Genomic DNA, 13397 nt, shown 5'->3' with positions numbered 1-13397 from the left:
GACATATTTAAAACAGTTCATGTGACTACAGTGGTTCAACCTTAATGTAATGAAGTGACGAGGATACTTTTTGTGCACCAAAAAAACAAAAAAAACGACTTTATTCAACAATTTCAATGATTTCAAAACACTGCTTTACAAATCTTTTGTTTCGAATCAGTGGTTTGGAGCGTGTATCAAACTGCCAAAGTCACGTGATTTCAGTAAACAAGGCTTTGTTACGTTATAAGTGTTTCGAAATTTCAATGGTTCACCAAAATGCATTTTCTTAAAAAAATCACAAAAAGAACCGTGTGGCATATGGGTGTGTTATAAGAAGTTCATTTCAAATAAGAATGATGAAGAAATGAAACGAATCAATTAACGCTCATTAGTGTTTTTGTAAATGTCTGTCACCCCCTGCTGGATATCTGCATAGCTACTGTGTCACTTGACTCACTCACACAAGTGCTTCTAAGCAGCAGCAGGCCGAACAGTCGGTCAGAAGAGGCAAATAGTTGACTGATTTACTTACTGACAAGCATAAATATTATTTTAATTTTCATAGAAGCTCCAGTTGAGGCTGACAACATAAACTCCTCTCATTATGAAACTAACCAATCAAAATATTGATATTCAAATGATGCAATATCATTGGCTTCTGTTCGAAATGCAGCCTGAAGCAGAAAGAAAACACACTCAAACTAAGAGGCGAAGAGCAACTAAAACAAAGTTTCTTCTTTCTAAAATTTGTTATCCCAGCTGACAGGGAACGTTCTTAGAACATTTTGGCCAGGTTCTCTCAAAGTTATGAACAAACATTCTTCCAGTTACATAAATAAAAAGTTTGTTTGAAGTGATCTGGGCCCGTATTTGTAAAGCTTCTAAGAATCCTCTCAGAAAGCTCCTAATTTAGCTAAAATTTCTACGTAGGAGTCTTAGTGTCATGAATATGGCTCCTACGGTTCATCCTCCGGACCGCCGGAGGGAGCCATCACCGGAATACTGATTCTCCACCATTCGGACTCCATTTCCCATAGGCCCTCATTCCTGGGACTGATTGCACACACACCTGCACTGCATCACTATTTAAGACACGCATACACACCACATCTTTGCGAAGTCTTGATTTGCTGTCTCGTAGTTACCTGGACTGTTTATCTCTTGTGAACCCCTGCCGACTGCCCTGAACCTTGCCTGTACCCTGGACTGTGTTTGTTTGCTGCCTGTCTCGATCCTTGCCTGTGACCTGACTCTGATTCTCTGCTGCCAGCCTCGACCCTTGCCTGTCCCTGTTTACGGTACTGCTCTGCCCTTGTCTGTACTACTGCTGTGTTTAATAAAGCTGCAAATGGATCCACACTCTGTTGATCCATCATTACACTTAGCTTAAGAGCAATTCAGGACCAATCTGAGAACAACTCTGAGCAAGAAAACGACAAAAACTTCCATCTTATTAGAAATTGAGAAGAAATAATTAAAATTACATTTAAAAATGCAATTTATTTATAGTAAAGTTGATTTCAGGCCCCCAAAAAGTCATGTAAATGAACAGCCAAAATCCTTAAAAAGTTTCCTGTTTTTATGTGAAAACAGTGTTGTGTAAACAGCCCTTCATTCAGTCTGTCACGGTAAATCCAGCGTTAGCGTCAGTTCTGGCAGGTCATGTCAGTCAAGCTCGCGTCAGCTGACTCCCAGGTGACTTATGTCTACCTATAGGAATACAACGCCTATCACAGCATCCATATATAAGCTCCTCAGTATTATCAGCAGCTATCACATTTCTCAGGAGCTAATTACCCTCCTCCATCCCCAGCTCCTCCTCTATTCAGTCAGGATTGGCCTTATGATTCCTCTGAATCAGACTAATTCTTGAAATATGTGTACATGTTAAATTATTGACATTAATTACATTGCATATGCTGGTTCTGTTCTGTTTACCCTAGGGGGGTTGTTGCTGCTCTCCCTGCTCTTATCCATGCTAGGCTGCATGGATGCACAGAGAGTTCTTGCCCAGAACAGAACCATACTGCCAATACAAACTCTATGCTATTATCAATCATATTTGACGATAGTGGTCCTGACAGAATCTGATAAACAGCTTCTGTACACTGACATCAAGCCTTTGTATCTGACATTCCTCAAATGATCACTAGAGGATGCTATAGTTCAATTGTGTTTTTTTATTGGAAGTTTATAGGTTTTCTGTTCTTCTTATGCTGCTAATTTATCAGCAACACTAAAAATAAGTATCTACACACACACACACACACACACACACACACACTCATTACCACTTTTATATTAAGTGTTTTTTAAAAGGCTGATATGACTTTAATTTACCAAATGTGGGAATTAAGGTTGTCACTTTTTATGTACATGGTATTTTCACAATAAAATGAATGGTGTGTTGTGTATATACAGTAGTTGTACAACATATTTATTTGGATTGTTCCTAGTTTTTCTTTTGTTTCTTTTTAAGTCATTACTGGCTTAATTGACTGACAGATAATTCTATAATTTTTATAGGAAAAATCAATTAAACAAAAAAACTTTTTTTTTTACTATTCTCTCTGTTTCCAGGTGCTACAGCCCAAAATTATACTGCTGCATATGTTTATTATACAGTCAAAGGGCAGCATTGAGATAATACTTAAAGGGGCAAAGTTCAGTTTAAACACATCTAGTTTCTCTTACTCAGATCATACGATCAGACAAAAACTGAGAGACTCCAAATGACAAAAAACAAACTGCAAGAGACATAATGGCATCGGCACATGAAGGTCAGTTTAAATTAATTATCCTAATATGATACTCAGCTCGTTTATTATAATATTGAGAATTGAATTATCATCTGTGATTGTTGTTTATTGTATTCTCAAAAATGAATCATAAAACAGGTAGTAAAAAGTGAATGTGATCTTTGTTAGGATATACATTGTTTAACTTACATGTGTTTCATTAGTTTTAACAGAATCATTGTCATAAAAAATTATATTTACAAAAATGAGATGTGCAACAGAGCAGCAGACTGAAAATTTTCAGTTTTCAGGAGTTTGATATGCTGCTCCAGCAGATTGTAGTCTCACCCCTGATTAAAATGAAATGTCTGTGATTTCCAATAATTCCAAAGACCTGAAGATCAGCTGCACTGTATAATCCAACAGTGATTCTAACTAACACTTTTTAGTTAACTTTACTTAACTGTAAAAATCTAGTAATCTGTACTATTCACATACTATGCCTTTTTACTCAGAAAACCTAAATTAAGATTAATTGATTGGTTTGAGTTTTTTTTTTTTTTTTTTTTTTTTTTTTAGGCGGGACAATTCTTAATATAGACTTTTCACTAATTTCCTCCACTTCTGCAGTTTTTTTTTTCTCTGTTTGCATTCACTGATTTCCCAAAGTCATCTTAAATATTGAATTGTCAGTAGAACTGAAAAATGTTAGAGAACATAACATAAAAATTGATGTTTTTTTTCTAAAATGATTTTACTCACCATTATGGTGATCGGTGTTCATTTCGTTGGGCACTCGGAACTTCATTTATATTATTGTAATTCTCTTCCTGTAGATGCAGTGATGCAGCAATCACAGTTATTTGATTTCAGATGAGTTTCTAACATATTTGCATCAGTAAAAAAATATTTATTTATATATAATTATTAATAGATGCGTTATACTTTTATTATTTATAAAGTGACCAATAATTTGTGACCAATATTTTAGATTTCTCCTCTCTAAACTGTTTCTCAAGCGTGTTCTCTCATCACCACTGCTTCTAAGTGAATATGACATATCACAACACTACGGAGATGGAGGCATGTCCTGAGAGTCACATAGAATATAGATTAACATGGCACTAGTCAGAAGGCATTTAAGTTAATTTATGATTTGCTGTCTGTCTTTTGGAATGTCATGGAATTTGTCAAATTTTAGATGAATAAATCAAAAGTAGGTGGGTACACTTAAATCAAATCACAATATGGACTAGTGTCTGTGAATATTAAACCATAAAAAAACTATTTGAATATGATTCTTGCATGTTCTGCATGAAAGGCGCAGACGTTTTACTACACATACTGAAGCAGGATGACGCTCATGGTGTTTTTTCCAGTGTCTGCCATCTGTCTATATGATGACATGAACACATAAATTTCATCTCCAGAGCTGCTCTGAGAGTCACTTCATGAGCATTTTACCGTTTAATTTGAGAAAAACTATTGTAATATCATATACATACACAGAAACTTCAAGATCTATACAGCAACCAGTCAAAATAAAAGTTCAGTTTGACTTGTGACAGAAATATAGCCCTATTACTATTGTAGTACTATTGTATAATGGCATAGCATCATATATATATATATATATATATATATATAATGAATGATATGTAACAAGCAATCTTTTAAAACTTTGCTGTTAACACTTAGAACATAAACACTTTGTGAAAGTTTTAATTGGGTTGATATAATCCCTCTATATTTGTGACTTGTTTTTTTTTTTTTTTTTTTAAGGAAATCACTTTGCATGCTTTTTAAATAAGTCTAACTAATTAGATTTTACAGTGTGGTTCAGGTATTTGGAATGTGGCCTTATAGGAAGAAGGTTTGACTTCTGATCCAATAATTACGTTATAGCGTGTCATTCAAACTATCTATATTACATAGGTTAAAATTTAATTGAGAGTTGACTACTATTACGTTGGTCAAAGGTTAGCTGTTGGATCACTGTAGCTCAAATTTGTGCTGTTACATTCAGAGCTTCAAATCTTGACTAATTGGTTTAGATTGCTTGCCGTTCCATATTTAAAGCATTTTTGGACGAAAAAAAAACAACTCTTGTTAAGGTCACATTTTCTCAGCAGCAATATGAAGGAACATTTTCAAGCTATCCAGTGAACACATTCCAAATCTACTTGTACTTTGAGTCAGAATCAGCGTGACAGCATTATGTCAGAATTAGAACAAGGCATTCATTTACTGTCTATTTTCCTCGTGTAGACATTGTCACTGATTATAATGTTTTGCTTTTGGTACAAAGTGACATGCCATTTGGCTTCATTCTATACTGATTTTTACGGACCTAAAAGCAAAATGTGTACAGCCATGTCAGGGCCCGTATTCATAAAAAATCTTACTGCAAAGAGTAGTGACAAAATTCTAAGAAAATTCTTAGAAATCTGGGCATTTCCTTTTAAAATGAATTAAAAATCCTAGTAAAGAAAAAAGTAATCCAAAAAGCATCGCAACCCTTAAAAGAGGTCTTAAGGTCCAAAATTGTTAGGAGTACGGACAAGGACTTTTAAGAGGCTTAAGAGTTTTTTAGCAGTGGAGAAAATGGACAAAATGGAAGAGGGAGAAGAAATGTGTTGTACAAAATGCATGACAGTGAGTTAATAAGACGCTGGGATCATGTTTGTGACCGATCTTATTACAGACACGCTAATATCTCCGACAAAGTGCAGAAATACCACAGCGCCAGAAATGGAAGTAATTACTACATTAACATAATTGACAACTGGAAAAATGCAACTACGCAGCAGTGATGATTTGGATCCGTCACAACCTTCTGTAGGCTCAAACAATTACAACACTTTTAGAACCTTATTGTTCACTGTTCATTTCTTATTAAATACGTTAAGTACAACAATAACAGCATGGTAAATGAGAAATTTTTTGCAAAGTGAAGCCTTATAATACACACTATACTTGAATCTTTTTTTTCCTCCTTGGACAACCAACCAATCACAGTCTTCAAAAGACTGTGTCATACCTAGCAACAGGGTCAGGTCCGCCTCCTCACTAAGATAAAAGTTTTTGTCATTTCCTCACTCAGAGTTGCTCTCAGATTGGTCCTGAATTGCTCTTAAGCTAAAACTCCTATAGAAATTTTTAAGCTAAATTAGGAGCTTTTTGAGAGGATTCTTAGAAGCTTTAAGAATACGTGCCCTGGTCTCCATTACTCAACAAAACTTTTTGCACTGACTCAGCAAAGTTGTTTTTGTTTTAAGTATGTTCAACTTGACAAATTTAATGCAGTTGAACTTATAAAGTTTATAAAGGTGAACTTACTTTTTGAAGTTTTCAGTACAGACGTTCCCTCTAAAATATGTTTTTTGTTCACTCAACTTAACTTTTTGAGGTACTAATTTCCACTGACTTATTTAAGTTTTAATTAGAATATTAAGTTTTCAACTTGACAAATTTAGATAATTGAGCTTATAAAGTTTAGTTGAAACCTTACTTTCATAACTTTATGAAAGTAAGGTGAACTTATTTTTTTTTTAAGTTTTCAGTACCAAAGTTTATGCTCATTTAACTTAAATTTTTGAGTTATCATTTTTCACTACTCAGATAAGTTGTATTTAAATAAAATATAAAGTATTTTCAACTTGACAAATTTAGTTATTTGAACTTACAGTATAGTTTTCAATACCAAAGTTCATGTTCATGTAACCCAATTTGGCTTATTTTATTAATTTAACCAAATACATAATTATTTTATTAGGGGTTCAAGCACAAAGTGCTAAACCCCTATTGTAATTGTAAGGATTTTTATTATTTTTCTTCCACTGTAAAACGATTTGTGCAGCCCAAACCGTAAGGCCTAGAGACTTGAAACTTTGCCAAATGATAGTCCTCAATTTGGGGAGAACCTCAGAAGTTATGACCCCAATTGGCCAATAGGTGGCGCTACAGTGATCAAAAACGTGAAATGGCTCAAGCGTCTTATATCATTGTAATCCTTTGCTCAAAACAAACAAAATGTATATCTCAGATTTCATTTCCGGTTTGCAAATTTTTCCGCCATTTTGAATTTTGTCCAAAACCTACTTTTGCGAACAAGTCCTAGGTTTTTCGCCCGATCGGAACCAAACCATTGCAGAAATGTTCTCTGGAGTCTGTATATCAAAAGTTATCAAAAAAAAGTTGAAATTTCGATTCACGGGCGCTAAGGGGCGCCAAAATGTATGATGAGGGCGGAGCCACTTTTACTAAAATGGCTATAACTCGAGAACGAAATGAGATATTTGCACCAAACTTGGTACACATGTGTAGGGACTCAATATTTGGTCACGATAAAAAAAAAGCATCGATTGGACTATAGGTGGCACTATAACTTCAAAAAAACATGAAAACAGCTGTAACTATGCAACCGTTAGTCCGATTTACTTGAAATTTGGTATGCAGTGTCTTGGTCCAAGGGGGCATGATAGTCTATGAGGACACTGGCGTACCTTGAAAAACATGGCCGCCATCAGCCAATGAAGTTTGAGCACCTATTAGACAAGGTTAACGGAGGCCAGTTGGAACGAAACTCGGTGGGCATGTTCAACTCATGGTCCTAGAGGTCTGTAAGAATTCTGAAAGAAATTGGCCACTAGTTGGCGCTAACGAGTTTTATGCCTCAGTAATCACGTGGTGTTTCACAAATCCACATAATATGCATATCTTTTGATAGATCTCCTCATGCTGAACAATTTTGCCTCAAGAACCAATGCTGTCAATCAAATCTTTCATTAATTATTCACAAATATGTAAAAAACCTACTTTTGCGAACTAGTCCTAGGTTTTTTGCCCGATTGGAACAAAACCAGTACAGGACAATTCTCTGGACTCTCTAGATCAATAATGATCAAAAAAAAGTTTAACTTTACCCTTTGGGTCACTACAACAGGGTCATTTAGAAAGTGGGCGTGGCTAAATATAGGCCAAATGCCTATAAAACCTAAACGAAAACTCAGAACTTCACGAAAATAAGTGAGCACATGCATGATATGACTCTAAAGAGGCACACCAATTTTTATGGAGATCGGACCATAGCTGGAGCTATAACTGTTAAAAAAGTTTAAAAAACATATGTTTTTAATGGTTTTGGCTGAAAATGTATATAACTGTGGGTGTGGTCGACTTATTTTCATGTGAGTCATGTCCTTAGACTCCTGAAACCTTGCCGAGTCCAACGATACCAGACTTGCCAGGTTTCGGCTTATGGTTTGTGCAACGTTGTGATTTAGCGCTTAAAAAACTTTTGTGAATATCTTCGAAACCGTTAATACAATCGAGACGAAACCAGCGTAGGAAACACGAAACCTAAGTTTATTAATTAAGTATCAAAGCCCAAATGTCAAAATTTTGATAGGAAATGGCAAAAAAATCCAATCAAAGACGTTCTAGGGTTATTTTTTATGCTCTCATATATACAGGTGCTGGTCATATAATTAGAATATCATCAAAAAGTTGATTTATTTCACTAATTCCATTCAAAAAGTGAAACTTGTATATTATATTCATTCATTACACACAGACTGATATATTTCAAATGTTTATTTCTTTTAATTTTGATGATTATAACTGACAACTAAGGAAAATCCCAAATTCAGTATCTCAGAAAATTAGAATATTACTTAAGACCAATACAAAGAAAGGATTTTTAGAAATCTTGGCCAACTGAAAAGTATGAACATGAAAAGTATGAGCATGTACAACACTCAATACTTAGTTGGGGCTCCTTTTGCCTGAATTACTGTAGCAGTGCGGCGTGGCATGGAGTCGATCAGTCTGTGGCACTGCTCAGGTGTTATAGGAGCCCAGGTTGCTCTGATAGTGGCCTTCAGCTCTTCTGCATTGTTGGGTCTGGCATATCGCATCTTCCTCTTCACAATACCCCATAGATTTTCTATGGGGTTAAGGTCAGGCGAGTTTGCTGGCCAATTAAGAACAGGGATACCATGGTCCTTAAACCAGGTACTGGTAGCTTTGGCACTGTGTGCGGGTGCCAAGTCCTGTTGGAAAATGAAATCTGCATCTCCATAAAGTTGGTGAGCAGCAGGAAGCATGAAGTGCTCTAAAACTTCCTGGTATATGGCTGCGTTGACCTTGGACCTCAGAAAACACAGTGGACCAACACCAGCAGATGACATGGCACCCCAAACCATCACTGACTGTGGAAACTTTACACTGGACCTCAAGCAACGTGGATTGTGTGCCTCTCCTCTCTTCCTCCAGACTCTGGGACCCTGATTTCCAAAGGAAATGCAAAATTTACTTTCATTAGAGAACATAACTTTGGACCTCTCAGCAGCAGTCCAGTCCTTTTTGTCTTTAGCCCAGGCGAGACGCTTCTGACGCTGTCTGTTGTTCAAGAGTGGCTTGACACAAGGAATGTGACAGCTGAAACCCATGTCTTGCATACGTCTGTGCGTAGTGGTTCTTGAAGCACTGACTTCAGCTGCAGTCCACTCTTTGTGAATCTCCCCCACATTTTTGAATGGGTTTTGTTTCACAATCCTCTCCAGGGTGCGGTTATCCCTATTGCTTGTACACTTTTTTCTACCACATCTTTTCCTTCCCTTCGCCTCTCTGTTAATGTGCTTGGACACAGAGCTCTGTGAACAGCCAGCCTCTTTTGCAATGACCTTTTGTGTCTTGCCCTCCTTGTTCAAGGTGTCAATGGTCGTCTTTTGGACAACTGTCAAGTCAGCAGTCTTCCCCATGATTGTGTAGCCTACAAAACTAGACTGAGAGACCATTTAAAGGCCTTTGCAGGTGTTTTGAGTTAATTAGCTGATTAGAGTTTGGCACCAGGTGTCTTCAATATTGAACCTTTTCACAATATTCTAATTTTCTGAGATACTGAATTTGGGATTTTCCTTAGTTGTCAGATATAATCATCAAAATTAAAAGAAATAAACATTTGAAATATATCAGTCTGCGTGTAATAAATATATATAAATATACAAGTTTCACTTTTTGAATGGAATTAGTGAAATAAATCAACTTTTTGATGATATTCTAATTATATGACCAGCACCTGTATAAGTATCTATAACTTCAAAACGAAATGAGATATTTTCACCAAAATTAACACGCATATGTATGGACACACTCTGAGGACACCCCAAAAAAATGGCGATCAAGCAATAGGTGGCGCTATAACTGTCAAAAAACCTTTAAAAAACATATTTTTCCTCATTAAATTGGCTCCATTGGCTGTAAATAGTCTTTTCCATCTATGATCTAAGTGTTTACATGCTTGCTGAATAAAATATAATACTTTTTTATGTGCTTAAATGCTTGAACCCTGGTAAATGCTGCTTGCAGCTTTAATTTAAATTGTTCTTTTATGTTATCTGGTGAAATAATTATTTCACTTTAAACGTTTCAGCCATGTTTCGGTTGAGAAATTTATTCGTATTTAAATTAATTTCTACTGTAAACAATAATTGATCTGATTTCAGCCACTAAAACATCACCTGCAAATCAAATCAATGACATTTCTCAAGATCTGAGCAGAGGATGATTAAACAACTCCAAAAACAGCTTTACCAGCTTCACTTATTACACACCAGTTTGACTTTATTTCTTTCATAAGTTGTTTCTGAGAATTAACAGAGGTTTAGCTCTAATTAATGTTGATTTTTTTTTTATTGGGAAAAAAAAATGTTTGAAGTCACCATTATAGTGAAAAGTGTGTGCTCTAGTTGAGTACTTAACCCATGGATTTTCTTGGATGACTTTTTTTTTTTTTTTTATAAACACACCAGTTGCAATAGTATTTTATTATTAAGAACGCTTGTGCTTTGATAAAGTAGATCAGCTGAAGTTGTCTGTTTTATGTTAAATCACTGACTGTTTCAAAGCAAATACAGTAGTAGTAAGGTTGAGGCCCTACTGAACTATGAAAATATTTTCTTTGAAATAAACAAGTTTAGCTGTGATAGAAAGAGCACTAGTGAATTAACACTGACACAAACTGAGAACACTGACATCTTTTCAAAACTCATCATACAAACCTCAACAATGGTGACAAAACAAACTACTAAAATTATATATATATATATATATATACACACACACACACACACACACACACAGAGGTGGAAAGTCCAGGGGTCAGAAAGTAAAAGTCCTGCCATATTTTTATTCCACCCACCGAAGCAGTGTTAAAGTTAATGAGACAATTAAGTGATTAATTAAGTGATGATTGACCATTATTGAAGATACCTATCACAAATCACAATTTTCTCCTTCACATTTTCTTCTGCTGTCAAATCACAGTGCTGCTGCAATAATGTAACTCAGAATCTAACTCAGAGATTGGGCTCTAAATAAGTTTGGTTATTCAGATTGAAAAATGATTATGTGGAAACATAACCAACACCACCTGATCATCTTTTCTCTTCGCTTGTCTGGCTGTTACAACTCAGTTACAACAGCCTAAACAAAATCTAATATTAAAAAGTCAAGGGACAAGAGCTCAACTAAAGCAAACCCTGATCTCCATGATGGTGACTTAAAAATTGTGATTTTCTCCTTTGGTGATTCTGCTTGTTAACATCAGGTGTCTTCAATAATTGTCAATCATCACTCAATTAATCACTTAATTATCTTATTAACTTTAACACTGCTTCAGTGGGTGGAATAAAAAATATGGCAGAACTTTTACTTTCTGACCCCTGGACGTTCCATATATATATATATATATATATATATATATATACACACACACACACACACACACAATTGACAAGAACAATTGAAATAAAATATTAATTTGGTTTAACTAAGAAAAAAGGTCAAATTAGGTTAAATGAACATGAGTTGTGGTATTAAAAACTTAATAAAGTTCACTTTACTTTTGTAACGTTATTCCAGCTAAACTTCAAAAGTTCAAATAACCAAATTTGTGAAGTTGAAAATACTTAGTTTTTTTTTATTTGCTTTGGTACTATTTTCACAAGTAATATGTATATTTTCAAATCTCCAAACTGATCACACTTGTAACACAGCTAGTCATTCTTTCAAAACCTGATCTCATGCTTTCATTCTACATAATCATTGTTTCAAAACACAAGATCATTGTGATATGTAAAGAGAACATTTGGTTTAATCACAGAAACACAACAGTATGATCTTCTTTCAGTTTAGTACTTTTAACATTCAGTTAATTCAATAGCAAACAATGCAAGATACACATTTCAAATCACCCTTGATGCTGAAATAATTAGTTACACAGGCTACAGATGCCACATTAGAAAATGCACTTACATTACCTAAATTACATAAATCACATAAAATCCATAATGTTTGTAATAATATCTATTCAGTGTGTTGTCAAAAGGTGTGAAGTATGACAGTCATGAGGTTTTGTGTAGAACAGTGTTTGCTGCCAATACAGTAAATGATCTCACTGTACCATATGACTGAATCTATACTGTAGTTGATCTTTACAGATGAAGGGTGAGTTACAATATTGTGACTGTCTCTCTATACCATGGTAATGCCTCTAATCAGTCTGACGCTATACAGTCAGTCCTTACAGTCAGTTATAACTCTATCCTGCTCTGTGTTCACAAATTTCAACACCCCCACCCCCCTCTTTCACTCTTTCCATAAACATAATGATTTTTATAATGTATAAACTATATATTATATCCCCTAACTCTAAACCTACCCATCACAGAAAACTTTCTGCATTTTTACATTTTATAAAAATATAATTTCATATGATTTATAAACTGTTTTCCTCATGGGGACCAAAAAAAAAAAAAAAATCATGGTAAACCCTGCGTTGTGAACCAAATGTCCAAACCAAAAGGATGGTAATACCAGTAATTTTAGACCTAGTGGTGACATGTGGTTCACAACACAGGGTTTACCATGACCCCACACACTCACTTTGACAATTGTGGTCATCATCTAAGATAAATTGCTTATAATGTAAAAAGAATTCATTACATTTGGTTATCCATATCGGAAAATGCAAACAAGTTCTATAGAAACTATGCCTAAAGAATAAATATCTATAGAAATCTATAGGTGTACCAAATGATTCACTGATTAATCATTAAGTCCAGTTAGATTAAATAATAGACAAATGTATTAAACTGAACGAGAAGAGATGCAAATCAAAAGTTTGATAGTAATAGCATTATGAAAGGCAGTTACTGTGAATGAAACATTTATATAGATGAAACACTTATTTTGTGTTGTGAAAAGGAAACTTTGTGATTTTGTGTATTGTACTAACACAATTGAAGATATGCTGAAACGTTTGAAAAAAAGTGCACTTTTGATGATCTGTTGTGATATTAGTACTAAGAGTTTTGAAAATTTACCAATTGCTTGTGAAAACTGCACCAAAGCAATTTAAAAAACCCTGTAATATTCTAAGTAAATCCAACTTAACTGAGTGCAAAATGGTAACTCAAAAAAGTTAAGTTACAGTTTTTTTTTTTTTTTCAATTGCTAACATACTTTTGTCCAATCTGTAGTCACATTTTCAAAACACATTCAGCAGAACATCCGTCCGTTGTGGACATACCATTAACACAATTCATGTTGTTTTCACACAAAATGCAGTCAATTAACATGTTTCTAAAATGCTTACATTTTTCTTCATATAAG

General features: G+C 34.8%; 1 protein-coding gene across 2 annotated transcripts in view; it reads left to right on the top strand.

Annotated features, from left to right (window-relative positions):
• The first annotated feature begins 2645 nt into the window (after window positions 1–2645).
• The window catches only part of LOC127503432 (GTPase IMAP family member 8-like), a 31808-nt gene continuing 21056 nt past the window's right edge, over window positions 2646–13397 (top strand). For both annotated transcript variants that reach the window (XM_051877202.1, XM_051877213.1), the window contains exon 1: window positions 2646–2762. In XM_051877202.1, coding sequence (XP_051733162.1) covers window positions 2744–2762 — 19 coding nt within the window. In that variant the 5' untranslated portion in view covers window positions 2646–2743. The remainder of the gene's footprint in view (window positions 2763–13397) is intronic.

The sequence above is a fragment of the Ctenopharyngodon idella genome, chromosome 2 (genome assembly GCF_019924925.1).
Source record: "Ctenopharyngodon idella isolate HZGC_01 chromosome 2, HZGC01, whole genome shotgun sequence".
Lineage (NCBI taxonomy): Eukaryota > Metazoa > Chordata > Actinopteri > Cypriniformes > Xenocyprididae > Ctenopharyngodon > Ctenopharyngodon idella.
This window is presented reverse-complemented; position numbering and strand designations above follow the sequence as displayed.